General features: G+C 34.7%; 4 protein-coding genes across 8 annotated transcripts; 1 reads left to right on the forward strand and 3 right to left on the reverse strand.

The window, feature by feature from the left end:
• LOC105800380 (uncharacterized) lies at positions 1-5,326 on the forward strand. 3 transcript variants are annotated; one of them, XM_052621318.1, is made up of 8 exons: positions 1-93; positions 217-799; positions 1,324-1,550; positions 1,759-1,826; positions 1,960-3,478; positions 3,639-3,790; positions 3,925-4,111; positions 4,209-5,326. In XM_052621318.1, exons 3-8 carry the CDS (start codon positions 1,397-1,399, stop codon positions 4,823-4,825), a joined length of 2,697 nt encoding a protein of 898 aa, XP_052477278.1. In that variant the 5' UTR covers positions 1-93; positions 217-799; positions 1,324-1,396; the 3' UTR covers positions 4,826-5,326. The 3 variants fall into 3 exon arrangements, with proteins under 3 accessions (XP_052477278.1, XP_052477279.1, XP_012486932.1); XM_052621319.1 differs by lacking the exon at positions 1-93 and adding an exon at positions 1,197-1,221 and having other exon boundaries at positions 111-799; XM_012631478.2 differs by lacking the exon at positions 1-93 and having other exon boundaries at positions 111-799.
• A 50-nt stretch (positions 5,327-5,376) lies between these two features.
• Positions 5,377-10,202, reverse strand: LOC105800381 (alkaline ceramidase). Of its 3 annotated transcripts, none has more exons than XM_012631485.2 (3): positions 10,048-10,202; positions 6,412-6,723; positions 5,377-6,169 (listed from the first exon to the last, which is right to left on the reverse strand). In XM_012631485.2, exons 2-3 carry the CDS (start codon positions 6,660-6,662, stop codon positions 5,656-5,658), a joined length of 765 nt encoding a protein of 254 aa, XP_012486939.1. In that variant the 5' UTR covers positions 6,663-6,723; positions 10,048-10,202; the 3' UTR covers positions 5,377-5,655. The 3 variants fall into 3 exon arrangements, with proteins under 3 accessions (XP_012486939.1, XP_012486933.1, XP_012486934.1); XM_012631479.2 differs by having other exon boundaries at positions 6,412-6,735; positions 10,048-10,201; XM_012631480.2 differs by having other exon boundaries at positions 6,412-6,748; positions 10,048-10,193.
• Positions 10,203-10,997: 795 nt separating this feature from the next.
• Positions 10,998-17,319, reverse strand: LOC105800382 (methionine--tRNA ligase, cytoplasmic). Its single transcript, XM_012631486.2, has 17 exons — positions 17,075-17,319; positions 16,828-16,972; positions 16,598-16,751; positions 16,125-16,280; positions 15,585-15,815; positions 15,337-15,480; positions 14,723-14,813; positions 14,471-14,577; positions 14,252-14,366; positions 13,650-13,768; positions 13,483-13,548; positions 13,234-13,362; positions 12,965-13,108; positions 12,699-12,819; positions 11,840-12,069; positions 11,598-11,699; positions 10,998-11,404 (listed from the first exon to the last, which is right to left on the reverse strand). Exons 1-17 carry the CDS (start codon positions 17,190-17,192, stop codon positions 11,174-11,176), a joined length of 2,403 nt encoding a protein of 800 aa, XP_012486940.1. The 5' UTR covers positions 17,193-17,319; the 3' UTR covers positions 10,998-11,173.
• Positions 17,320-18,790: 1,471 nt separating this feature from the next.
• On the reverse strand, positions 18,791-24,323 carry LOC105800383 (uncharacterized). The gene is made up of 4 exons (XM_012631487.2): positions 24,141-24,323; positions 22,598-23,805; positions 19,950-21,003; positions 18,791-19,731 (listed from the first exon to the last, which is right to left on the reverse strand). The coding sequence occupies exons 2-4, from the start codon at positions 22,673-22,675 to the stop codon at positions 19,244-19,246; spliced, it is 1,620 nt and encodes a 539-aa protein (XP_012486941.1). The 5' UTR covers positions 22,676-23,805; positions 24,141-24,323; the 3' UTR covers positions 18,791-19,243.
• Between the last annotated feature and the right edge of the window lie 2,461 nt (positions 24,324-26,784).

A 26,784-nucleotide genomic window follows, 5' to 3' on the forward strand; every position in this document is an offset into this window, starting at 1 on the left:
TTCAGGGCATAGCAATGAGCCTATCTATCTATCCTTAAAACCCAATCAAGTACTCTTTGTCTTTGGCCAACAAACCAGATACAATACAACATTGTAATATGCTAACCTCTTCTTTTTCCTCGACTTTCACTTTCTTTCTTTCTTTCACACCTTTTTTCATTTTTCTCTTTTATCGTCCTCCACGCTTCTGATCTTTCTTTCCTCTACTTTTTGCAGGTCTATAATGCCTGCCCATTTCAGTTTCCTTCATAAAAAATCAAGGGTCGGTGCCACTTAAAAGCTTCTCTTTTTCGTTGTCAAAAAGATGCCATCTCCACCCAAAACTCCCATCTTTTCTTTCTTATCATTGCTCTCATTTCCCATGTTTTGCTAACTTCTTACTCTTTTTCTTAAAAGCTCTCCCTTTGGGAGCTGATTTGGGTGTGTTCATGCAAAGCTTCGTCCTTGGTTACTCCCATTTTCAAATGAAACTGTTTTGATGATTGAAGAACAGCTGGGGAAAAAAGGGTATCATCAATTGGAATTGATCTTTTCATTGACGTGAAAGATCCAGGAAGAAAAAAAAAAGAACACCCAAAAGGACATGTTTTCTTTTTTTTGATACCTTGGCAATGGCGTCCAAAGACACATTCGCCTTTGGACTTTGTTATTTACGCTGGTTGGGAAACTTGAGATGTTGAAATTGGAATTTTTTTGTCTAACAACAACAACAAAAGAAAAAAAAAACAAGTTACATTTTTTGATAGCTCTTTCTTCTTGTTCTTGGTGGTATCGAATTTTGTGGAACTCTTTCTTTCAGGTACTTGGATTTCTTCATCAGTTTTCTAATTTTTCACCCTTTTCTTTTTCATTGTAATTTAAAAGAAAATGTGATACTTGACATTGTTCAAATAAAGCAAATCAGTAGGCAAAAAGGGAAAGAAAATTTTATAAAAATTAAGAGTTAAATCACAATACTGGACTATGATTTAGGTAGATAATATGTTACTTGGACTCTATTGTGAGTGTCGGATATGGCTATGTGTCTGGTATATCGGATACTAGTGCCGGCTGATCTGTCAGCATAGTCTGTATTCACTTTCATGTCGAGAATTATAAATTTTTTCTGCTATTACATTGATTCTGCTATAATTCATTTATGATTCCAACATGGGAATGTTGGATTTTTTTTTCTAATTTTTTTCATGTATTTGGAGAGTGCTTGGACAGTCATCTCATCAGGTCCGAAAATGTGTTGAATTCGGATACTCTTAAGAAAAAAAGAACATGGAACTTATGTTTCTTCTTAATCCTGTCTAACTATTGATTTCTCTGTTTTATCAGAATCCGAGTCGCCATTTAAAGAAAAATTTTCGATTGTTATAACCTCATACAAGGAAAAAAATCAACATTTATCATGGCCAAAAGATCAAATAGGCGCCCTGTGCGAAATGAGAAAGAACGGTTAGGCTGTATGTGGGGCTTGATTAGTATGTTTGACTTCCGCAACGGTAGATCAACTCAGAGACTGCTTTCCGATAGAAGGCAAGGGAACAAGAAGGCAGCTGTTGGTAAGTTCTCTAAGGAACTTTGAAACATTTACGTGTATGCATGTGGATTGAACTTGGTTTATAGTTGCAAAGTGATTATAATTGGTCTTTTCAATTGTGTGTAGATTGAACATCAGTTGCAAGTTGGTTATCAATGGCCTTTTCGATTGGCCTTATGCATTGTTCCAAGTGTTCTTTCAATGCTGTATTTTCTCTTTTAACTTTGCAGGTACAGGAAATTTGGGAAATAAACTTGACATGTTGACTAGTTCTGGTGAGAAATGTCCTAGAACTCGTGTAAGCTTCGGAAACTTAACCCTATTCCAACATAATTTTTAAAATTGCGGTAAATATATTCATTAGAAGGGTAGAATTGGAGTAAGCTTTTTTGATTGTTGTCGATATTAATATTTTGTTTTTGCTTTTACAGGATGGTGAAGAGAAAGCAAAAGTGGTCAATGCATGTAACCCGAGTGTGAAGAAACTTCTTGAAGAAGAAATGTCGGGAAAGCAAGTTGTGAAGAATGAGGTAAATAATACTGAATTTGAAGCAAAGCAGTTTGATTCTGTGCAAGGAGACGATGGAAGGAAGAACCGGAAAAGAAAAAACAAAACTCGCAAGAAAAGTTCCGGTACCAGTCTTGATATAGATGCTGCTGAGAACCTTTTATCTGAAGTGTCGTGTCAGGATAAATCCGAGCAACCACAACCTACAAGCAGTCTTGATATGGACAGTCTAATGAAAGAGTTTAGTCGGCAAATTCATCGGAAAAGAATCAATTGTGTGAATCATGACCAGCCTGCTGAAGATCATATGCAGCCAAACCCGAAGAGCTCTTGTTTCGAAGAAAGGTTAAGTGAGGTAATAAAGTTCTTAGTGAGTCAGAAGCTTATCGACAAGAATCAACTTACTGATGATGGGGAACTCCAAGCCTCGAAAGAAGTCATGGATGTGCTCCGAATTTCGAGTTTAGATGAGGAGTTGTTTTTGAAACTTCTACGAGATCCAAACTCGTTGGTGAAATATGTTCGAAACATGCCGGATTCTCAGTTAAAAGATGAAGAATCTAAGCCTCGTGCTGTGTCCAAGTTTCCTGACAACATTCATGTTGGTTTAAGACAATTAAATGAGCCTGTTAATACAAAACAACGTAATTTCTTTAGAAGAAAGTCAAAGTCTCAAGATGGCAATAACATTTCTGAAGCTTCTAGTAAAATCGTAATTTTGAAGCCTGGGCCGATAACTTCAGAAACTGGAAGCAGCTTTGGATCATCACCGGAATCTCGGTACACCATAAGACATAAAGAGCCGAATGAAAAAGTTGGTTCCCACTATTTTCTTTCTGAAATCAAAAGAAAGTGGAAACATGCCATGGGAAGGGAGCAACAAAGAAACCCCACCGATGGTATATCCGGAAGATTATCAAGCGAGCAACAAAGGTCAGGGAACAATGGAGGAGTTAAGGAACATATTGGGATGAGTTCTCCAACTAAAGATCACTTCTTTATCGAAAGAATCGCGAGGCCATCTTTCGGTGTCAAAAAAGGAGAAAAGCCAAGCAAGCTAAAAGGCTTCGAATTAGGCACAGAATCTGAGACTACTGACTTTTCCCAGCATTATAACCTCTATATCGAGGCGAAGAAACATTTATCTGAGATGATACTAAATGGGGATAAAAATGTGGATCTTTCATGCCAAAAGGTTTCTAAATCCTTGGGGAGGATTCTTTCTCTCCCGGAGTATAACTTGTCCCCTTTTGGCAGCCCCAGGAGGAACTCAGAATCTAGTTTTACAACTGCACAGATGAGATTTACTGGCTGTGACAAATTCCAGAATGTGAATGAAAACGATCAGCAAAACTATGTCAGCCATCTAAGTCAAGTAACAGCAGAGGAACCGGAGAGCCAGCTTTGCTTTTCGGATGACAAAGCCAGTGATGAAGTCCAAGGTGATAATGCAATTTTGAACAAACCTGACACTTGTCTGAATGATGACAAAGAAGATCAAACTTATTGTGCTACTAAAGATGAAATGAGTACTGAAAGTATTGTTTTGCGTTCGATCATTTCATCATGAATTTATATTTAACCTTCATAAAATGTATGCAGGTGGTGTGAATATTGTTGAAGACGACAATATGGTTCTGGGGGAAAGCAAGCAGTCAGATGCTTCTTTTGAGACAAGCGGCTCTTCAATTAGTAGAGATGACGATACACCTAAAGTTTGCATTGAACAACAATATCCTGAATGCTTGAAAGAGGTACAGACATGATGCCTGAAAGAGGCTCTTCCACATTTCATTCCGTTTTTTCATTTCGTTGCATGTAATATATATATTAAAAATATATATATCTTTTGCCTCATCGAGCCAATTTTCTTTCTATCTATCTCTAGGATTCATCTGAAGTGGACCATCAGCTGTTTTCTCCATTAGAGTCTCCACCAAATTCATTAGTCACCAAAAAGGTTGAAGGTCTAGAGAGTGTTAATGATACACAGGAGCGGCCAAGTCCTGTATCTGTTCTTGAGCCAATATTCACCGATGATGTTATCAGCCCGTCCAGCATCAGATCACGATCTGGTAGGCATATGAGAAAACCCTTTTGCTTATTGCATATTCTGCATTTGTTTTTATGCCGCATTTTGTCTAATGCCTTTTTTCTCTCATGAATCTTCAGGTGAAACAACCATACAACCGCTAAGAATTCGGTTTGAAGAACATGGATCTATAGCCGCTAATCAAAGTAATTGTATCAAAACTTGTGTGGATGATGAGGAATCGATATTCGACCATGTAAAAGCCTTGCTGCAACCCTCAACCTTCAACTGGGATGAACTCTACATCAGGTCGCTTTCTTCCGAACTTCTCCTTGACCCAATGCTGCTTGACGAGGTAGAATACTTCCCAAACCAGCTTTGCAACGACCAAAAGCTGCTCTTTGACTGCATTAATGAAGTTCTCATGGAGGTTTGCGGGTACTATTATAGTTCCCTGGGTGTCTCATTTGTTAAACCTAAAATCCGTCCAATCCCGAACACGAAAAACACCATTCAAAAGGTCTGGGAAGGAGTACACTGGCATTTGCTCCCAATGCCGCTACCTCGGACCTTGGACCAGATAGTCAGAAAAGACGTGGCTAAGACAGAAACATGGATGGACCTCCGACTCGACACTGATTGTATCGGCTTTGAGATGGGTGAAGTCATCCTTGAAGATTTAGTGGAAGACACCATAACAGGCTACATGAGTGAAGCTCTTGGAGGTGAATGTAATGCTGAAGAACTACATGACTAACATAAATAAACTTGTAAAAGGCAACTGATCACGATAAATCCGAGTCGGAGAAAAGCAAGTTAATCGAGTCCTCTTCATCAGAACAACGGCTGGTGACACCTTGACAACCAAAAAATGTTGTAGTCCATGGATAACCATTAACCCAGGAGATCATACAAGCAGCTAAGAGATCCTTCTGCAACTGCTCCTCACAAGAATTAACAAGAAACACCTGACTTCAGAGGCCTTTATCGACTATAGAACTACATCCAGAATGGTGCATTTGTCCGGGTACAAGTCATGAATAGCTGTTATTGCTCATTATAGAGTTTGCTGTGTGTTTTTAGTTATGTTGATAATGGTGTGTTCTTTAGTTTGATTGATTTCATTCATTCTTGGGGTTTGGTTAAACTAGTGTTTCTTCCTTGTATTTGTGTGCTTGGGTATCTAGATTTGTGTGTTTATGGCACATTTGGTAATGAGGTAGGATTTCATATGTTATATATGAGTTAATTTTTTGAATGAGTTAATTTCAATCAACTAGCACATCCATAATCCTTAATCCTGATTCCTGACCAGGGAAAAAAAATCATTAATATATAATTGAGATTCTAAAAAGTTGAATACAAAAAAGAAAACCCTCAAAACCAAAATCCCCCCCCCCCCATATTTCTATCACAAATACAGGAAACTAATTTCTGCAAGTCCAAATCCATGAAAGCCTTACAAGATTTAAAGTGATGGGGGTTTTGAAGCTAATATGAATTTTAAAATATGGGACAAAACAACCTTCTTTCATTCATCTTTTCTGGGTAAAAAAGAATTGCCTTGTGAAGCAAGCATGCCTTTTTTCACTGGCTCTTTGGCTTTTGAATCTTGACATAAGGGAAAACACCAAAGAAGTGGACGATTTTTGGATCCCATCTTCGCTGCTCAGCACGACAAAACATCAGGAACGTGTTGGCGAAATATGAATTGAAGCTCATGAAGACATGCCATAGAGCATGACCTTGAGGGTTGAAGTACCAATGAGATATCTCCTTGCACAATACCTGGTCCATAAGCCAACATATGCTTCCCAGGAACAAAGTTGCTATATATAGCTTTGCAAGCCGCTTCGCATAGTTATCTTTAGTGTAGATGTAGTATTTGTACATTCGAGGGATGCAGAGAAGGCAGAGAACGATGTAATGCACCTTGAAGCCAATTTCGAAGCGGATGAGAGCGTGGGCTATTGCAAACCCGACTCCATAAAAGAACAGGAAAGTAGGCATTGTACTCCGATAGTGCCAGTCCGGTGAATAGAGGATGTAAAAGTATAGAAGCATTTCCCACACCATTGGAGTTTCATCACCTTGCTGTTGCCTGAAAATAAATCAAAAATTCACATTACAAACCAACATGGTAAAGAAGGATGGGCTACAAATTTTTAAGTTCTTAATTCTTAAAGCTAACATAACATGAGCAACATCTCTCAAAGTTCATTTCCGTACCAGAGGCAGTAAAGAACAACCAAGTAAGCCCTCAATTTAGTTATTGTTTCTACTAAGCAAACCAATCATGCAAGGAATGGCAATGCAAGTGTAAGAAGCGAAACGAATACTTACACGCGTTGTAGTGTGGCGTGGTATAACATGCTCCCAATGGAAAGTATCATATTAGATATGTGAAGGACACTAAACCTCTTCTCAAATCGTTGTCTCAGGGCATTTATAAGGCCAATGAGTGCAAAAAGAATGCCTGGTATACTGGATATAGTGTTGAAAAACTCCGCAATGTAAGATGAGTGAACATAATTTTTCTCACACCGATCAGTGGATGTGACAGGACCCCAGAAGCTTGAAAATCCATCTTCCATTCTATGCTAAAAATGTATGACTGTTCACCTGACACGCGCACCTTTTACTGAAGTGTTGAAACTGTCATAAAACCTGAAATTAGTGTCTGTAAACAATTGAGTTCAGATTATAAAATCACATGAAAAATGACAACCAATTAAAGAAGTACCACGCTTGACTGAAAAACAAATGCCACAACACATTAGACTACAGCATAAGTATGTCGATTCAGATAAGCACATAAAGTAGCCCTTTTACTAGTTTGCCAAATGATCAAGAGCCATTGGGAATAGCAAAAAAGGAGGAACACGTTTATAAAAGAATCAAAGCAATAGATATTCTAGCATTTAGTTCCATGACAGCAAAGTGTTGAGGCACAATCACGCAACTAAAAATACAAGGTAAAATTTTTCTAACATCAACTTCTACCAAGCTTCACATTAAGAGATTAAAATCTTATACACAAGCTGTATTCAGGATTCCCTGCTCCCATATGGCAAAATTATGTTAGCAGTTCACTCCCCTTCAACTTATTCAATGTCAAACTCTTTTTTTTTCAAATCACAAAAACAAACTGAACACCCACAGGCACATGCTTATGTCACGAGTCGCGTGAAAAAGCCCACGATTGATGCGCACATTTTAGACTATTCATGTTCATTTGGGTCATTTACCTTGACAGGATTGACCCATTGTTTAGAAGAGACTCATGGCTCATTTACTTGGATTCTGGCTAAAATGTAAACACTCCATTAACTTGTATTTTTATCGGGATAATTATTGTAAATCCTAAAGGATAAAAATGTATAGAACTTAGATCCCTTAAGACTTTCATCTTGTAAATAAACACTAATTTCAATCATTAATGTATTTCAATCCGTACCATTAGATTTGGGGGAGCTCCACTTTGAGACATTCCATCTTATTTATAATCATCCCACCATAAGACTCTTAAATACCTTATGTGCATTGCTTTCTTGTGGCTTTTTTGGTTCTTTCGTTGCTTCTTCGCTTTGGGTTTGCTTTCACTTTATTTCGGTGTCTTAGAGAATTTCCTTTATGAATTCTCATCCTTCGAGAGATAGGTTAACTTGCACAAATTTGAAGCTAAATTTTTACCCAAGGCTGAACAATTTGCAAGACTAAATTTCTAACATAGAATGGAAGATGGACATCATTGTGGTTGGCAGAGGATTGAATGTCCTTGTTGATACAGGTGCTTCAAATTTGTTCATGTTAGAAGAGATTGCTCAAAAATTTGGTCTCAAGGTTGAGAAAGAATCGTGGTGGATCAAGACAATGAATTCCAAAATGGTCCTAACTATGGCTGAGTTAAATTTCCTTAACCGAATTAATGCGCTTCTTGTTCCTTTTGCTGATTGCATGTGTATCATCAATTTGCGCCATTAATGTGTGGTGCCAATTAAATGGGATGAGGGTGCGGCCAAGGTACTCTCGACAATCTAGTTTGCTAAAAGGATGCACATAGATGAACTATCCTACTTAGCAACCTTGACAACCGATTAATTTCTTAAACCCATTGATGAGATTCCAAAAGAGGTAGTACAATTGTTACAATCTTTTCGAGATGTGATGCTTGCCAAGTTGCCCAAAAAACTAACGCCTAAGAGAGAGGTGGATCACAGGATTGAGTTGTTGCACAATACTAAGCCACCGGCTAAAGCCCCATACAGAATGTCTCCGCCAGAGTTAGCGGAGATGCGGAAATAGTTGGAAAAGTTTGTAGATGTTGGGTTCATTAGACCATTTGGTGGACTGGTTTTGTGACGCGCTATGACTCATATGAGTTCCTTGTAATGTCCAAAGGATTGACTAATGCTCCAACGACATTCTGCACATCGATGAATAAGGTACTTCAACCTTTTCTAAATCACTTTTATAGGTACCTTTCTTAGGTCACATTGTGGGAGTGACAAAATCCGAATGAATGAAAACAAAATTCGAGCTATTGTTGATTGGGAGCCACCAACCAAAGTAACAGAGTTGTGGTCTTTCATTGGATTGGCGAATTATTACTGACGCTTTGTTGAAGGTTATCCTAGAATCATTACACCGTGACTTAATCGCTTTGAGTTTGTTTCCGCTTTATTTCAATACCTTCGAGAATTTCCTTTGTGCATTCTCGTCCTTTGAGAGTTAGGCAGATTTAGGTGGATTTAATGCTAAGTTTCTATCAAAGGTTGCACAATTTACAAGACTAAAGTTCTAGCACATGACACTTGATTTAGAGAATAAGTCAAAAACGACAACCCCAGAATCACTAAATAGAAAGCTTGTAACACTTGTTGCAGCCATCATGAGTTTTGATAAGAAAAATATATTTTTTAAGTTAGTTTCTAGCTTTTCCGTCTATATTTAGGCCCATTGATTGCTCTGCATGACGAAAAACAACTTTATACTCCAGAACAGTTCTCTATATAAAAAATGAACTTAAAGTAAAACTGCTTGTTCTCCGACATAATTTCATCTCTTAAGATGGAATCAACTATAAAATCATTCTACTTCCATGTCCTATCCGTAATACCGATACAACAAGTCATGCAGCAATATGCTACATAGCACATGCCAAATGATAGACAATTCAGCCTATAAACAGACCTATAAACCTGCAATGGCACCAATCTCATCAAATTCCAATAACCTTTCGCTACTACAGAAGCAATAGCAATGGCATCTTACCTCAACTCAAGAGCCCCAACGATGATCGCTGAGATCTAACTACTACTTAGCATCTTGGCGACTTATTTGAATCAATCTATTCAAAATAATAAGAAACCTAGAAAAGGCATTAAAAACTACCAAATAAAAAAATATACTTCACTGCAACTACGTAATCCAATTAACTACCGCAATCCCATTTTTCATCACCCTAAATAAAACATACATTAAGCCTATTTCGCCTATAGAGTCTGATCCAAGCAATCTTCTTAAAGATCCCAGTGTTTCAAAATTCCATCCAATGCTAACTAAAGCATTAACCCTAAGTTTAAAAACAGCCTTAGCATACTGAAAAATACAAAGCAGGTCCCCAAATCTAAGCAAATCCTCAGCAAAAATCTATCTTTATACACTAAAAAAATTCAAATTTCATCAAACAAAATAATGCAAAAGAGAATTACAATTTGAAGGAAAGAAAAAACCTTTCAGCTACCCATAAAATAAAAAATGCACTTGAACTCCCAAAACCGTAAACCCAAAGAAACATCCCTTGAAATTTGACCTAACCCATTAAAACCCACTACTCAAAAAGTAAAACAAAAGACTTCTTCTTCAATAACAAAATTGCCCACACACATAGTTCACCAAAGAAAGAAACAATTATACATATATGTATATATATTTATTGAAAAGCGAAAATATAGAGAAAGTGGAATAGAAACAAACCTTTAGAAACAAGTAAGATCTGTTATTCGCAAAGAAGCCAATCTTAAGCTGCTTTCAAAACGGGGAATAGATTCGTGGGAAGGAATCTGGCGGTGGAATTAAGGAAGCAGGGGGGGCGCGTGAGGCGGGGAACCAATGTTATTATTATTATATAGGGAACCGTTCGTTGGATTATATTAATAATAATGTGATGGATGGTTGAGATTTTTTTGATTCGCTAAGTGAAATTTTAAAGGATGATTTGAAGCTTTAAAAATTACGAAGACCTAAGTTATTGCTTTTCTCAATTTATTTTGGGTTTATTAAGTTCATATAAAATATGAAAAATTAAAATTAAAATATTTTAGTTTTGTAGATTCCTTGTAAATATATTTTATAAAATAAAAGAGTTTAGTTATTTCCTAACACAAATCGAGTAAAAGTTTAAATAATAATATAGAGCCATTCAAATATTATAATCATAATTAATTCTTAAAAATATAATCAAACTGACATTGGAATATTTTAAAATGAAATTGAAATAAATTATACACAACAATATTTGGATATTGAGATTTCAAAATTTCTACCGTCATTGAGTAAAATCTTCATTGATTTTTATTTTATCAATGAATTGATGATAAAAATCCATTAAACTTTTAAAGTAAAATATACATTTATAAATTATGCATATACCAATAGAAAAAGTCTAACATGAGTTTTATTGTTTCTAATAACAAATTTAGCCATTACATGACAAAAAATGAAAAATAGCTAAAATATTTGCTTTTTGAATATTTTTGTCAAGAATTTCGAAAAGTTGAATGGCATGTACATATATATTTATGACATGCTCTCCCAGATACACACATCAACACCAAAACTTCCAACCGCAAATAGCCAATGTTCATGACTATTTTCATGTGATGTTTTAGTAATTTTCCATATCGTGTAATCAAGTCCATCAAAAATGGATTAAAAAGTCCATTTATATCTATGAGATAAAAATGTGTACGTGCCAAAATTCTTTTTGAATAATCACGATGAACTTAAAGCACAAAAACAAAATAAGAAAAGAAAATAGTTAAAATTCATAACACAGTTTTCCAATTTCTTCTTTGGGATAAATGGCTTGATGTAGCCATCTTTATCTAATTGACCCATTGGTAATGGAGGAAACTTTGCAAATCCCAGCAGATGTGGTCAAAGGAATATCTTTATAACAGGCCACCAGATTTGCATCACTGTGGAGATCCACTTGTAGAGTTTCCCAAACCTTTTTCTTTGGGTTTAACACATCATCAGGCTCGCCCGTGAAACCAGGAAAGGTAACTCGCTCTCCGACCTTGGCCGACTTTGGTGGTTCAACCAATTCCACCTAATAAACATGAATCAAAGGTATCTTTTAGAACCATCATATCGAATGTTACCAGTTAGATGGCATGAAATTTACATCAACATTTTATTGTTTCGTTGAATCGAAGTCCATTCCAGTATACAAGCCTACGAAATTCTACACCAAGTTAAATTACTTCAGGGGTTGATGCCATTAACGAAAGCTATTTGCTTACCTTGGTGTGGTCATTGTTCGAAGCTGCAAGAACCATTGCATGTGATTTTATACCGCGCATGGTTGCGGGCTTCAAATTACAAAGAACACAAACCATCCGGTCCTGCTCAATAATAAATCCAAAGAAGATATTAGAAAAACCTTGAACATAGATCAAGCACCTCATCTCTCCCAAATACGGTATACCGATAACCTCTACAATTGACATATTACTAAACAAATTACAGGGCAAAGAACAAATACCTGCATCTCTTCCAAAGGAATATATTTCACGAGCCCACTAACAACTGTTCGAGGCTGGGCTTCACCCACATCGATCTCTTCAACATACAGAGAATCAGCATCGGGATGCTTTTGAGCTTTTATAATCTTGCCAACCCGAATATCGAGTCTTGTGATGGAAATTTCCGGTTCAGCAGTGGGCTTTTCTTTAGAGTTGGCTGAAGATTTCTTAGCCTTCTCTTTCTTGCTATCTGTAACAAATAACAGCTCACAACTAAGCTAAGCTTGCGCATAATATACACATATCTAAGACGAGATTTTAGCTTAGATAAAATCTTCAAATGAGATTATACAAACCAAAAGATAATGCTCCAAAAAGTAGTTTCGGGACAGAAAGAAAAGAAGCAATAATCAGCCCTACGGATTTAATGAAAAATTTGAAGGAAAAAACACCCAAGTTATTTAAAGTAATCCCAATAAAAAATTGTTTATTTATTTTAAGTAATGTCCACTGTTCCCCTTTGAACTTTCCCAAAACACTTCTATGAAATCTAAAACTTACTTTTCCAACACTTCTTTTTTCTTTTTTGGATTTTCACATTAAAAACTGTAAACATCAATATTATGGAGAAGAGTTTAATACAATCTATAATTCAAATAAAAACACGAATATAGAGAAATTTTGGAACTGATAAGGACGGGTATCTCTTAATATATTTTAAATTGCCATGTCAATTCATTTTTTATTATAATTTTGAACTTTAATAATAAGATTAATTTCATAAATATAATATAATTTTAATTAAATTAAAAAGTTTCTAGTAGGATAACTTTTTCTAGAAAAAAATTCTTTAAATATAACAAAGGAGACATATCCAACCTGAAATTTTTGTTTTCTTCAGTTGCTCAGCAGTCTTTGCAGCATCGGCTTCTGCCCTTGCACGCCTATCAGCTTGACTTCCGGCATATTGTTGCCTTAGCTCTTCAACTCTTTCAGTTTTCTGTCATTTATTATGTTTACAATATAAGTATGACCAAAAAGAAAAACAAGTACTGTGCCAATCCGTCGACTCCAAGCCACCAAATAGTAAAAATAAAATAAAGAAGATGACATATTGACATATAACATAGAAGATGCACTGATACCAGTTCCTCAAATAAAGGTTTTGGATCTCCAATTTTATGCCCAGCTGGTATTATCTCCCACGGTCTTGAAGCCTTATCGATGTCTCCTTTCTCATCACAAAGGGAAATTTGTGCTTGAGGAGGCAAATTAAGTTGCTTAAATACCTTTAAATGCAACAAAAAAAGAATGGATCTCATAGCATGAGAAATCAAGTTAAACAGCCAGCACTGCACGTAACAGAACTATTTCCAATCACAGCAGGAGAAAATCTCTGAACCTATTAGATTACCTCAACAGAAAAAGATGGAATAAAAGGTTCCAATAGGCATGCAAGAATATGCACTAGCCCCACTGCAGTTCTCATAACAATTGAACAAGAAGGTTGGTCTTCTTTGTAAAGCTTCCAAAATTGGCTTTCCTGAATGGAAAATATCAATAAAACACATTAGAAGAAGTGCCATTAGCCAGAAAAAGAAACATATTTATAACATAGTAACTCGATAAAATAATTCCTAGAACTAGAGTTTCCCCAACTTACTTGCAGATATGCATTTCCTTCACCTGAGAGGCTCATTGCAGTTCTTAATCCTTGCTTTAATTTCACCTGCAGAAAGTCCAAAGAGTTGTAAATAGTTATGATTTGAGGATGCAAAGGGCGAAAGGTTCTAGTCAAATGTAATGATGTCAAAGTTTAAGAACAGTCACCTTCTCCATGGCTTCAATATATTGCTCTACATGTTTACCAACTTTCTCACTTAAAGCCTTTGTCAAGGGATGTGACTCAGCAGTTGGAGAATCAGGAATAATGGAACCATATCCTTGACCTGCAGTCAGCAAGTATTAGTTAAATTCACTGGCACAGAGCCAACTATGTGAAGCAGTAAAAAGCCAGTTGTTGCTAAATAACTATCCATTTCCCAAAACAAATGAAAAGGGAAAAAAGAGTTGTAATAGAAGCACAAAGTTTATTGACTAATTCTCAACCATACAGACTATTCCAAAAGTAACATCTAGTTATTTCACCACCAACAATATGAAAAACAAAGTTTGATAGGTAATTTCTTAATATTAGGACTTAAGAGGATATATCTTACCTATCGCTTGATCAATCATCACTTGAACTAAGGCTTAAGCAGAAATATAAAGACAATTCCTGTCAATTATGAACTAATAGTCCAGATACTATCACAGACAGCATGATTCTTTCCCCTCCAACTTGAATATAACAACAAATTTTGAACTCCCACAGCAAGAACGATATCCAAATTCTTAAAAACAAAAGGATTCCAGTCGATCAGATGACTAACCAGGAGGTTTTGCAATAAAGCTCAACACTCGATTGATGAAGTTGCCCAAATTACTAAGCAACTCATTATTCAGTTTTGCTTGCAAGTCGTCCCATGTAAACAAGGTGTCAGAAACCTAGTTTCCAAAACAACAAGATAATAATTATAAAAAAAGAAAAAACAGTATGTAGAATGCAAGATCAAAGAAAGTCATAAATGATGTTAACTGAAGAGGGCTACCTCAGGTCTATTGGTTAACAAGTAATATCTCCACACTTCTACAGGTATTTTTGTATCCTTTACATCATTGCCAAAAACTCCTATGCCTTTACTCTTGGAGAACTTCCCTATAAAAACCAAACAACTAAAAAACTGAGTACATCAGGCTGTTAAGATGGATAATTCATGATTTCACTTGTCTAGCATGCACTAATCTTAAATCAATTCATTTCCCCACTGCATGTGGATCGAACCAATCAAATGGCTGCTTACCAGCTTCGTAATTTAAATACTCTGTAACACTGATGCTTTTCATCAATGTCCAGTTTTCACGGGTCCCAAGAAGAGTTGATGGAAACATCACCTGAAATAGAAATATACTACGCTTAAAACTTATGCAGAAACAACTCCATAATTTTATTTTATTTTTAAAAAAGAACAACAACAAAAATGCGTTTCTTTCAGTACTTTCAATGGGAAGATGACACTACCATAGCGTAGTGAATGGAAAACAAAGCAGGATATAATTGATTGAAATGAAAAGCAGGAAAGAAAATATTAGATAAATGGACTAAACAATTCCACATCATGATACAATAAGATTTAAGTCCTCCAAGAATGATTCACCAACAGATCTCCACAACTGTCACAGAAAAATTACACAAATACTATCCATATCCAAAATGGTTTGATGCTCCAGCATTGCAGTTCAATTCAAGACCTTCAGCAACTTTACCGTATGTCAAATATGTGGAGCAAGTCATTTAAGTATTAAAGGAGAAAAGATCCTCATTTATCAGCTACAGCAAGGATGGAACACAAAACTACAGCTAAATGCATGACCATAGCACCCTATCAGTCAAGGCAATTTTGGACATGATACTTACAGTATGAAATGGTACATTGTCTTTTCCCATGAACTGAAACAGCTCCACATTTTCAGGATTTTTCCACCATTTTTCCCAATCAGATGTGTAGCATTTAGTAATTGAGACATATCCAATAGGTGCATCAAACCAGACATAGAAAACCTATCACCACAAGGTTTGAAAGTAGACTGAATAAATAAGCTCAAATTATTTTCAATTACAAAATGGACTAAACTGCCATCATATATATTGAAACTTTATCTTACCTTGTCCTTAAAATTCTCGTGTGGAACAGGAACCCCCCACTTCAAGTCTCTGGTAATACACCGAGCTTTAAGTCCTTCTGTGAGCCAAGCTTGTGTTGTATTAATAGCATTTTGGCTCCAAGAACCATCAACTGACATTTTGTTGATGTACTCAACTAATTTATCCTTTAGCAAAGGAAGCTCAAGAAATAAGTGCCTTGTGTCACGAATGCGTGGAGTATTTTGGCAGGCCTGTAATCAAAGTTCAACTATCCTTATAAATTGCAATACTTCCATTAATTCCCAATTTCCTTATCAAAACTTCCTCATTGTTAAAAAAAGAAACAATATAGTAGCACTTCAAAATTGATATTACATTCACTGGCCTCATAAAAAAACAATTAACTTCAGCAATAGGCGATATGCACATCTCCAGACACGGTATCTCTTCCATAATTAGAAAACCATCACTCATTATAATGAAGTGCAGGAAAAGAATTACCACAACCACAATTATTGATAAAGAAATAAAGGTCAATCTAGTTACTGATCTAATTGTACCTTGCACCTAGGTTCTTTTAGTTCAGTAGGATTCAAAAGCTTCCCGCACTTTTCACATTGATCTCCACGAGCAGAATTGTAGTTACACCCTCCATCTGGACAGGTTCCTTCCACAAGCCGATCAGCCAGGAATCGTTGGCATGTATCACAAAAAAGCTAGATGCCAAGAGGAATTCAAGTCATAAGAAAAAATACAAACTAAAGCAGAATATTTAGCACAGTAAATGAGTTTTGGATCAAATTGTTGAAACTTTTTTTTTCCTTTATGCTCTGCAACAACTGTGCAAAAAAAATATATTATAAAAGGACACAAAATTTTACTTTTACATGAAGCAAATATGTGAATTAGTTAACATTTTCTTTCAAATCAATTACGATTTGCCTTCAACATTAACTTACGAGTTATACAATCCAACTTAAGAACAAAGACCAATTAAACAAATAAAGTCATTCACGAAATATAGCCTACATACCTGTTGCATTGGTTTCTCCGTAAGCCAATTGTTCTCCCATAGCTTCTTGAAAATTGCTTGGCAAACTTCAGTTTGTTCCGGACTCGATGTTCTTCCAAACTTATCGAAACTTATATCAAACCAATCATAAACTTCCTTATGAAGTGCATGATACCTAAAAAATCAAATAAATTCAGAAGCTTGAAACAAATTTTCAGCAGAAACTCACAACAATATTTTTTTTAAATTACTTGTCACAAATCTCTTGAGGAGTACAATTCTCTTCCACGGCTTTAGTCTCCGTCGTTGTTCCGTACTCATCGGTTCCACAAATATATATAGCATTATAGCCTCGCAACCGGCAATAGCGAGCAAAAACGTCGGCGCTTAAGACACCTTTACCAAACCAAAAAAAAAACATCAAAATCATCACAAAATGCGGAAAAAAGAAGAAGAAAAGATTAGTTAAGCTCTAGAATTAGAGACGCGATAACACACATCCGATGATGTTGCCGAGATGAGGGACGTTGTTGACGTAAGGCAAGGCGCTGGTGATGAGGACGTTGCGTTTCCCAGCGACTGGAAGCTTCGGAGCCATCTGATTTGGGTCTCCCATTAGCTCTGATTGGTCTTCTAATACCGCCGGCGGCGCACTTTGAATAAAAGTCGCGAGCTTTTATCAGCTTCGCGTTTGGCGACTGGAAATGTTACAGAGAGGAAGGAATTGGAGCAAACGAGGGTTTAATTGTGGGATGACGGGAAATTATAATCAGTGGGCATCATTGTACACGTGTACGTATTTTATTGGATACCTAGGAAATCTTTTTTATTTTACTTTTTTAGGTAATTTAATTCGGGTTTCATAATATTTTAGGATTTAGACCGGTGAAATTCGAGCCCATAAATTTTGAATTGATTTATCCGAAGAGTATGAGCTTTTACTGAAAATTGGATGAGGGGTGAAATTTTTGTTTTGGATAGTACATATAAACCAGTTATGCTAATTATCTATCTTGTCTTTTCCCACTTTATTATATTAAATTATTATTTTATTCTTATATATAAATTAGGTTTAATGTTGTAAAAATTCTTAGACTTTTTAAAAATGATTAAGCCCTTGCTTTTTTTCACTACTTGAATTTTTAAAATACATAAAAAGCCCTTAAACTTTAAAAAATTTAAGCCTCTACTTTCTTTTTTTTTTGCATTTAATTGGATACTTAAACTGTTAAAATGTATCAAAATGTCATTTGATCGTTAACTTTAACAATTGGTCGTTAAAATTAATTTTCCTAATTTTTTCAGTTAAAGCCATCATGTGTCATAACCACGGCGTGACATGTGATAAAAATTATACAAATAAAATTACTAAAATTATTAAATTTTAATAAAAATTATAAAAATCGTAAAAAAAATTATAAAACATAATATAGAAAAAAATTATAAACTTTTATAAAGTTGGAAGAAAGTTATAAAAAATATAAAATTCGTAAAAGATTTATAAAAATTATCGTATCAAAAATTATCATACTAAAAGAAGTGGTTTATAATTTTTCTATAATTTTTATTGATTTTTATTTTTTTATCATTTTTTGTCATATGTCACGTTATATTGCGTCACGTGACGGCTTTAACTGAAAAAAAACTGAGGGTTGTTAACTTTAACAGTTAATGGTCAAAGGGCCTTTTTGATACATTTTAACAGTTCAAGTACTCAATTTAGTGCAAAAAAAGTAGTGGCTTAATTGATTTTTTAATTTGAGGACTTTTTTAATACATTTTAAAAGTTCAAGTGCTTAATTAAGTGTAAAAGAAAAACAGCAGCTTAATTGCTTTTTACACACTTAAACCTATAAAGTATTAAAAGGAAAAAAAATATAATAACATAATGTGAAAAAAAAAACATATATTTTATGTTTTCTTAAAGGTTAATTTTAAATATTTACATAATTTTAAAAAGATTGAGAATATTAAATATATTAAATTAGAGCAGCAAGGTGAGACAGAAATAAATGCATATAATATTAATGGAGGTAGTAGTATACATTTATAATAGAGTGGAGCAAGTGGTAGTAAGAAGTGGTTTCCAAAATTATACATTCATGGTAAGGCGGCACATTGAAAATGATATGAACTCGAACACAACTAATACTAAGTCATATTTGCGAACATAATCAGCAACGAGAAAAACCAAAAAGATCGATAACAGAATGGTGAATAAATGAATGCAGACTACTCTCTTTTTCCCTCTACCTTTATATTAACTAAGCAAAATAAAGAGTTCTATGTTACAAATCATCAAAATTGCAGTGGAATTGCAATGACCACAGCTAGTTTTCTCTTCCATTTCTCAATTAGAAATGAGCTTCTCAGCTTTCAACCAATTTAATGAAATTTAACATTTCAAGAAGCTTACAGAATCTCTCCCCCTTTTCTCTCTAATGGCAATGGTTTGGAATGAATTAATTCTTCCAGCAATGGAATGGACATGATAAAATCATGTGATTGTTGCCGCAACTGATCGGTTCTTGGGACGAAGTTTTGACCATTCAATCGTGTGGTAATAGCATGAACTGAAACACCCAAGTTTGACGGCAGAATACTGCTGGGCCGAATTTGGCTGCAGTGTAGAAAGGTTAACTATTGTGCCGACTGATAAAGACGAAATCAGTATGGAATAACATATGGTAGAGCATAAACATCCGCTGACTCTATTTGCAGAGCCTCTGACCATACATGTGGGGTCTCATCAATCTCAGGAAATCCCACCTTGGGTTTTTTCTTTGATTGAGATTCATTGCTGCTAAATAGCCATGCTTGGTCATCAAAATCAGGCCATTCTTCCATTTCGGGAACTAAAAGTACCTGGCTTAAATACTTGGTATCTGGGTGCGGTGGTTTCATAAATACTTTATCAGTCTGACTAGCTTTTGCACTAGTTGATAAATGCTTTGTTGAGGAGATAGATGACAGCTGAGCTTCAATAATACCATTCACCTTGCGTTCGTTATTATCAGCTTTAACACTGGTTCTTGCTTTGGGGGTATCTGAAGTAGGTGCAATGGGAGCTTCACAAAATTCCAATGTCCTTCCATTGTCCGTCAATGGATGAGAGGAAGTAGTTCTCGGCTGCTTATTGGGTTTAATGTCATCAACTGTAAGAAAAAGAAAGCAAAACCGTTAACCAAGAGTTATAAAGCTCTAGAACTTTTGCTGCCACTAAAAGCAATTGCTCGATTTCAAGCACAGGTTTACTGTGAGTTTTCTAACAGATAAGAGGGCATCAAGTTTCAAGCAATCACCTACCTAAACAAAAAGAAAAGTTTCAAGTGATCAGCGGGATTGATACATACAATCATGGTATAACACTCACCATGAAAGAATCCATTTTTTTCCCGGTCCTTGCGCTTGTGGAGATTTTCCACAGCAACAGCACCCTTGTTACCTACGTCGAAAGGATCCAATGATTTTTGAGTTTTGGTACCTACAGGGTCATCTTTCTTGCTTCCTTTCAAATTATCCTGCTCCAAATTCCGATGTTCACTTTTGGCCTTCACTGCCGCTTCATGCTTCTCTCTGTCCCTATCCTTCTCTTTCCCGTGACTTTTTTTCTCCTTGTGCTTATCCTTGATTTTATCATTGCTTTCTTTTTCTTTGGTTTTTTCTTTCCCTTCTCCTCGCCTCTCGGTATTATTCTCCACTTGTCCAGGGATCCCTTCAGCTCTAGCTTTAACTGCACCACCAAGGTTCGGGACCATAGCATTTTGACCAGAGCTTGTATCCTCCCTGATTCTTTGCGCATCCAACCTACTATCATCACTTCTCTTGTTCTTTTCCATCCCTTCAGCCGGCGTGTTGGCAGTCTTAGCCACCAATCTGACCATTTGCTCATCTCGCTTTTTGTCGTTAACCATAAACTTCTCTGCAAATCGGTCCCCAGCTCCTGGACCTTCATCTCTGATCCTCCTCCCTTGCACAAATTTAGAATCCCGGAAATCTTCAGCGAGATTGCTATTCTGGCTAACCTTTTGCCCATTATAACCCAAAAATTGTCCAGCATGCTTCTTCTCATCCAAGGTACTGCTTCGGTCTTTATCCCTACCTTTCTCTTTCTGAATAAACTTGTCCCCACTTTGACCTTCAGATTTTCCAGGAAGTATCTTCTCATCTGAGATTTTCTCCCCATTTTGACCCCCTGGAAGACCATGAAACTTCTTCTCATCGGAGATATTACTTCTATCTTTCTCTTTATCTCTATCCTTTTCCTTCTTTTTGTCTCTGTGTTTTTCTTTTTTGTCTTTCTTATCTTTATGCTTTCCATCACTTTTATCTTTCTCTTTTTTTTCCTTTTTTTCTCTCTTTTCCTTGTCCTTGTCTTTGTCCTTGTCCTTCTTCTCCTTCTTATGCTTCTTCTCTTTTTCCTTCTCCTGAATACAAGATTGATGTTAGAAATCAAATGCAAAATAATATTTACATTACTAGGAACCAATCAAACCTATTTTACTTGAGCTTAGATGTAAATGTCAGATACGGGTATGCTCAGTTTTTATTAAGTTTTTCCATGTGATTGTAGTCATATGCCCATGTCCCATGCACCCATGTTCAATATGCACGGGAGTGGGTGTTGGACATGGATAATTCAAAAAAATAAAAATAAAGAGAGTCGGGGCAACATATAATCAAACAGACCTTCAATAACCACCAAATGTTGAAAATTATACTAAAAGATCCATTCTACACCAAGTTACAATAATGCACAGATAGTATGCAAACTGAGTAAATAACTTTTTCATCAAGAAAAATTCCAAAAGATTACTTAAAGGCTATCACAAAAAACAAGATAATCCCTCCGTATTCTGTCTTGAAAAGTTATGAAAGAGGGTATTAAAGTGAATCTGTTAAACATCTATAGCCACAACTTGAAAAGAGACAACAACAGCACACCATAAATACAAAACCCACAACTTGTGAATGGCAGACAAGGCTACACCACCATAACCAATTCAACCATTCAGCAAGCAGAATGTACCGTGTCCGGATGGCTAGAATTGAATCTTAGATTACACGCACCTCTACCATAAATACTTGTATGCTATACGAATCATAATATGAGCGTAGACATGCAAGCTATAGCAATGTTCAACAATGACCGAGCCAAATTCAAGTTTTGACAAGCCAAGTTCAAGTAATTTACGAGCACAAATGTTTGGTTCACACACCTAGATGAAACTATATATTCAGTTTACACCATGAGACATGTCTCTTCATAGACGATGAAAACTGTTGCGGCAATGATACCGACGACATCAACAAATCATGGTGGAAACTCATATTCTATCCTCGTAACTCTCACAAAAACTGTACCTACTAAAAATATCATCCATTATGGTAACAGAAGTTCGGGCCATTCCTTCAGCAAAGCCCAAACTATTCTCTTCATATCAACCTCATGAGAATTGCTACTCCAAAACAAATAATCAACTTAATGGATTTCCACTAAGAGAAATCTATTTCCGATGCTCTTGTCCCCCATAAATTCTCCATAGGTCACTTTGATCAACATATCAACTAACCAGAAACCCTAATTGATTCGTTCAGTCGTAAATATTAAAAAAAAGGCATAATGGTGAGTATATAAATTAGACACCAGAAATACTACTCTACCATTTCAATAAGCTCCCAGTTCAGTTATTTATTCCTATACAACCAAGATCTTGTCTGTTCAAAATATACAGGCCATCAACCTAAACCACGGAATTAGAAAATGTGCTTCACTCAGCAAGACATGGAATTTTCGAAACCTTAGTAAGAGCAATCATAGAATATCATGTATGCATAAAATGCATTTCGAGATATGGCAGCCGAAACTTTATAAAGTATTTAATACTGCATGGAAATAGAAACTGAGAAGCACAAACTCAAATCCAATGTAAATATCAGAGTATTGGTTCTCACGATCCTATTGAATGCTAATTCAGTTTTACCATAAAAGGCTATACAATATAAGAAAACGGTGTTAACCTTTTTTAGTAAGTCCTCGTTCTCAATCCTAGCCTTCTTTTCGTATCCTGGTGGTGGAAAAGGAAAGCAACGCGACATTTCACTGATGTTCAAAACACGATACTCGAATGCCTTTAAAAGCCAAAACACTTGGTTTATCTTCTAGTAGCAAAGTTCCAGAAAGGGAACAACCAGTACCAATGCTCCTATCCATGCACCATATCCTTGCATACATTTCCAGCTTCAGTATTCCTCCATGAGCTCCTGTCACTCTTTAACAGCTCAACAAGTCACCAAGATCAGTAATCTCAGATGCAACCCCAAGTCAACTGGCTATAACTAAACAAATCACTTCAAATGCAAAAATCAAGACGGGCAACCTCTTGGGAAACCTACTGTTTCCTTATGCCAAGCTACTTCAACAATGCCCCAAATAGAAAGATAATTTCAAGAAATGCTCTTTTGATCAATAATTCTAGCTCAGAAACTTGGGAAACCTACTGCTTTCTTATGCCAAGCTAACAATTCCCCGAATAGGAAGATAAAGAAACGCTCTTTTGATCAATAATTCTAGCTCAGAAACTTGGGAAACCTACTGCTTTCTTATGCCAAGCTAACAATTCCCCGAATAGGAAGATAACGAAGCTCTTTTGATCAATAATTCTCGCTCAGAAACTTAGGGAACCTACTGTTTTCTTATTCCAAGCTACTTCAACAATGCCCCAAATAGAAAGATAACTTAAAAGAAATGCTTTTTCAATCAAGAATTCAAGCTCAAAATCTATGTTAAATCAAAGGGTTTTCTAAGAATCAAAAATGGTCCAGTACAATCTAAGCTTCTTTGTTGCTTGGGGGGGGCAAATAAAGAACCATTACCTCCTTCCAATAATAACTCAATACCAAAACCATCCCCTAACTGAGATCAAACACAAAAAAATCACTAAAACCCAAATACCCTTTTCTCTAAAACAACTGAATCTTCGAGGTTTCTTTTTTTTTTTATCACTGGCTACACAAAATTATATATGAAAGCAATCTTCTTCCATGGCCAAAAGCTTTGCAATCACCATTCTCTTAAGCAATCCGTTTAAAAAGTAAAGCCTGAGACAAATAGCTCTTCAATCCTATACTCCAAAAACAAGAGCTTGAGTCCATTTGTAATCTGACCAGAACCCTAATCAGTTCCCAATTTGGGGAATTTCCCCCCAATTTGTTGATCCGGATGAACCCTAGACCCAAAACAAAAAACCCATCAAACAAAGACTTTTAACCATGCAAAAATATTAAGTACCGATTAAACATATGAAAATAAAAGAAAAACCCAATTCCATCAAACGAAAAATAAATAAATAAATAACCTCAAAAGAAAGTAAAAGTTCATTTTTTTTATAAAAGACACTTTCTGAGTGCCTTAGTGTAAATGGGCACCGATTAAAAGCCAAAAAGAAAGCACTGATTCAAAGCGTAAACGTTTCTATATACAAACACACGCACACACACACACACACTGTTTTTAAATAAAAATGAAATTCAAAGCCGATGATGGGGAAGATAAGATTATTACCTTGCCCCCTCTACAAAGTGGGCATTATAGAAAATGAACCAAGATCTTTTTTATTTTTGCTCTCAGATTAATAAAAAAATTAGATTATGAATTACAAATTAAAGAGATTAGTAGAAGAAGTAAGCGAAGTTTAATCTGAGTTTATATATATAATGTTTTCTCTTGTAAAGAGAGAGCTATTGTTTGATAGATAGAAGGAAAACCAAAGCCAAACAATGAACAAATATAAAAGGAGAGGCTTCAATTACGCCAAAGGGCCGGGCTACCCGTCTAACCCGTATGGCCAAGTTTACGAATCTGTATAAATATTTTATTCATTTAATTTTAATTTTAATTTATATAAGTATTAATATAAATATAATTAAATCTAATACACAAATATTTATCATATTTTATTCATTTCATTTTATTATCTTTGTTGAGTAATATTTTTTCTGAACATCAACATTCAAATTGATAAATCAATATAATTTATTCGAATACTTCATATTAAAATAACTTGAAGTATTTTAAAATTAATGATAAAAATATATAAAACTCATAATTTAAAATTTATATTATCAAATAGTCTAATTACATCCTATATTTAATCAAACAAATTTTATAATTTAAATTCAACATTTAAATTTTTTAACATTTAAACTTTAATTTATCAAACAGCATTTTTAATAAATCTCAATTATAACCTTTTCTTTATTTTAATATTTTATGGCGATATATTGGTCTTTATTATTCCCATCTTTTCCTTTTCTACTCTCCATTAATTATTTTGTTATTTTATAAGGAATGTACAAAGAAAAATAAACCCTTACCATATTTATTTTTGGCTTAATTCACAATTTAAAGGTGTATCTATTTTCTTATTTTAATATTTAAAAAATTTATCCCAATTTGGTACCTAAAATATTAATCACTCCTTAATTCAGTACCTAAAGTGTGCCTCCAGCATATTTTTTACTCCGTTTTCTTACAAATATTAAAAAATTTGATAGCCAATCACACAAAGACCACGTGGCGGTTTTATGTAAAAATAAATATTTTCTTTTATTAAATATATATATACACATTAAAAGAATATGAAAATGATATTAAATTTATAAAATTTAGAAAATATATATAATCTAGAAATATATTATAAAAAATAAAAATACGTTAATTGAAAAGAAATTAGTTTAATTTAATATTATTATTACAAAAAAATTAGAAATTGTAAAAATTTATTTTTAAAAAAGTTTAAAATTATTTTTTTTATGAATCTCTAAAAGGATTGTCTGGACTTGATATTTGATGGATGTGAATTGCTTAAAATGTCATGAGGATTTGCTCTTGAAATGTATTTCGACCTCCTTTTCAATTGGTTTGGATTGAAGGCGTCTTTTTTCATAAATGGCTTTTGACTTCTTCTCTATGGTTGTACTGATTTGGAAGATGATTTTTCTTCAAAACTGTAATACCCCGAAAATTTTTACAGTAATATATTATCTTTGATATAGTAAGGAAATAAAGTGACAAAAAGGAGAATTTTGAGTTATGACAACACTGAAGTATTTTATGACATATTATTTAAAGACATGATTAAATTGCAAAAGTGAGAAAAGTTTTGTTACCCAAGAGTAAATACTCAAAATTTGAGGGGTTAAAATGTAAATATGAAAAAAGTTGAAGGACCAATAGTGTAAATATTTTAAGGATGGAATAATCTAGAAACTAAGGAAAATGGATGAATTGGGACCAAATTGAATAGATGAAGAATTATGAGGGACTAAATCGTAATTTTACCAAATTAAGTGATGACTCAATGATGGAATTTTAAAAGATCTAAAGGGCAAAATGGTCAATTAGAAGAAAGAGAAATCTAGAAAATAATGATAATGTTGGATATATTTTAGATTAAATAAATAAATAAATATTAGTTTATTAATATTTTAATTTGATTTTAAATGACATTTTATTATTTTATTATTATTTTATTTAGTATATATATATGGAAGAAAATATGAAGAATCATCATCTTCTCCCATGCATTCCAACGTATGAAGAGAAAAGAAAGAAAGAAACTTTCTTTTCTTTACAATTTGGTCCTCTCACTAAAAATTTTTACCTAGAAATCAAAGAAATTTCCATAGCCACCAAGAGAGAAAATTGATAAGGAGACCATGGGGAGCTAGAATATCAAGTTAGATTCAATAAATAGAGGCTGGCGGAGAGAGAAAATCAAGTTAAAGATTGAAATCAATAGAGCAATGTAAGAACATCAAGATTTCAATATATTTTTGAGTTTGATATTATTGAAAAGTATGAAATTGATGTTAATGTAGGGTTTTATTATATAAGGTTTATGTTCTTGATATGTTAGTGAAGGAAATAAGAGGAATTGATAGAAAATATTGTAGAGAAATGAAAGAAGGGTGTTATAAATTTGATTATCAATATCTTACACTAAAATAGTTTTAGACAGCAGCGGTAGGTTAACTTTGAAAAATCACCATAAATCATGGAAATTTAATTAGAGGATGAAAAAAATATGGAATTAAAGCCTATTGAGTCTAGTTTCTCATAGAAGAAACGGTGTAAGGAATGGAATTTTAAATCATGAGTTATAATAAATTTTGTGAGATAAGGTCAGAATGATTTTGGGTTCCCC

This window comes from Gossypium raimondii, chromosome 9 (genome assembly GCF_025698545.1).
Source record: "Gossypium raimondii isolate GPD5lz chromosome 9, ASM2569854v1, whole genome shotgun sequence".
NCBI classification, from domain to species: domain Eukaryota; kingdom Viridiplantae; phylum Streptophyta; class Magnoliopsida; order Malvales; family Malvaceae; genus Gossypium; species Gossypium raimondii.

Coding starts and splice junctions, on each gene's coding strand:
- LOC105800380 (XM_052621318.1), top strand. CDS start 1,397: ATGGCCAAAAGATCAAATAGGCGCCCTGTGCGAAATGAGAAAGAACGG. Junction 1,827..1,959: donor AGAAATGTCCTAGAACTCGT/GTAAGCTTCGGA, acceptor TTGCTTTTACAG/GATGGTGAAGAGAAAGCAAA. Junction 4,112..4,208: donor CAGCATCAGATCACGATCTG/GTAGGCATATGA, acceptor ATGAATCTTCAG/GTGAAACAACCATACAACCG.
- LOC105800381 (XM_012631485.2), bottom strand. CDS start 6,662: ATGGAAGATGGATTTTCAAGCTTCTGGGGTCCTGTCACATCCACTGAT. Junction 6,170..6,411: donor CACGCCACACTACAACGCGT/GTAAGTATTCGT, acceptor ATTTATTTTCAG/GCAACAGCAAGGTGATGAAA.
- LOC105800382 (XM_012631486.2), bottom strand. CDS start 17,192: ATGGGAGACCCAAATCAGATGGCTCCGAAGCTTCCAGTCGCTGGGAAA. Junction 16,281..16,597: donor CGGAGAAACCAATGCAACAG/GTATGTAGGCTA, acceptor CTTGGCATCTAG/CTTTTTTGTGATACATGCCA. Junction 14,367..14,470: donor TGTTAACCAATAGACCTGAG/GTAGCCCTCTTC, acceptor TTTGGAAACTAG/GTTTCTGACACCTTGTTTAC.
- LOC105800383 (XM_012631487.2), bottom strand. CDS start 22,675: ATGTCGCGTTGCTTTCCTTTTCCACCACCAGGATACGAAAAGAAGGCT. Junction 21,004..22,597: donor ACGAGGACTTACTAAAAAAG/GTTAACACCGTT, acceptor TCTTGTATTCAG/GAGAAGGAAAAAGAGAAGAA. Junction 19,732..19,949: donor AAAAAATGGATTCTTTCATG/GTGAGTGTTATA, acceptor TTTTTCTTACAG/TTGATGACATTAAACCCAAT.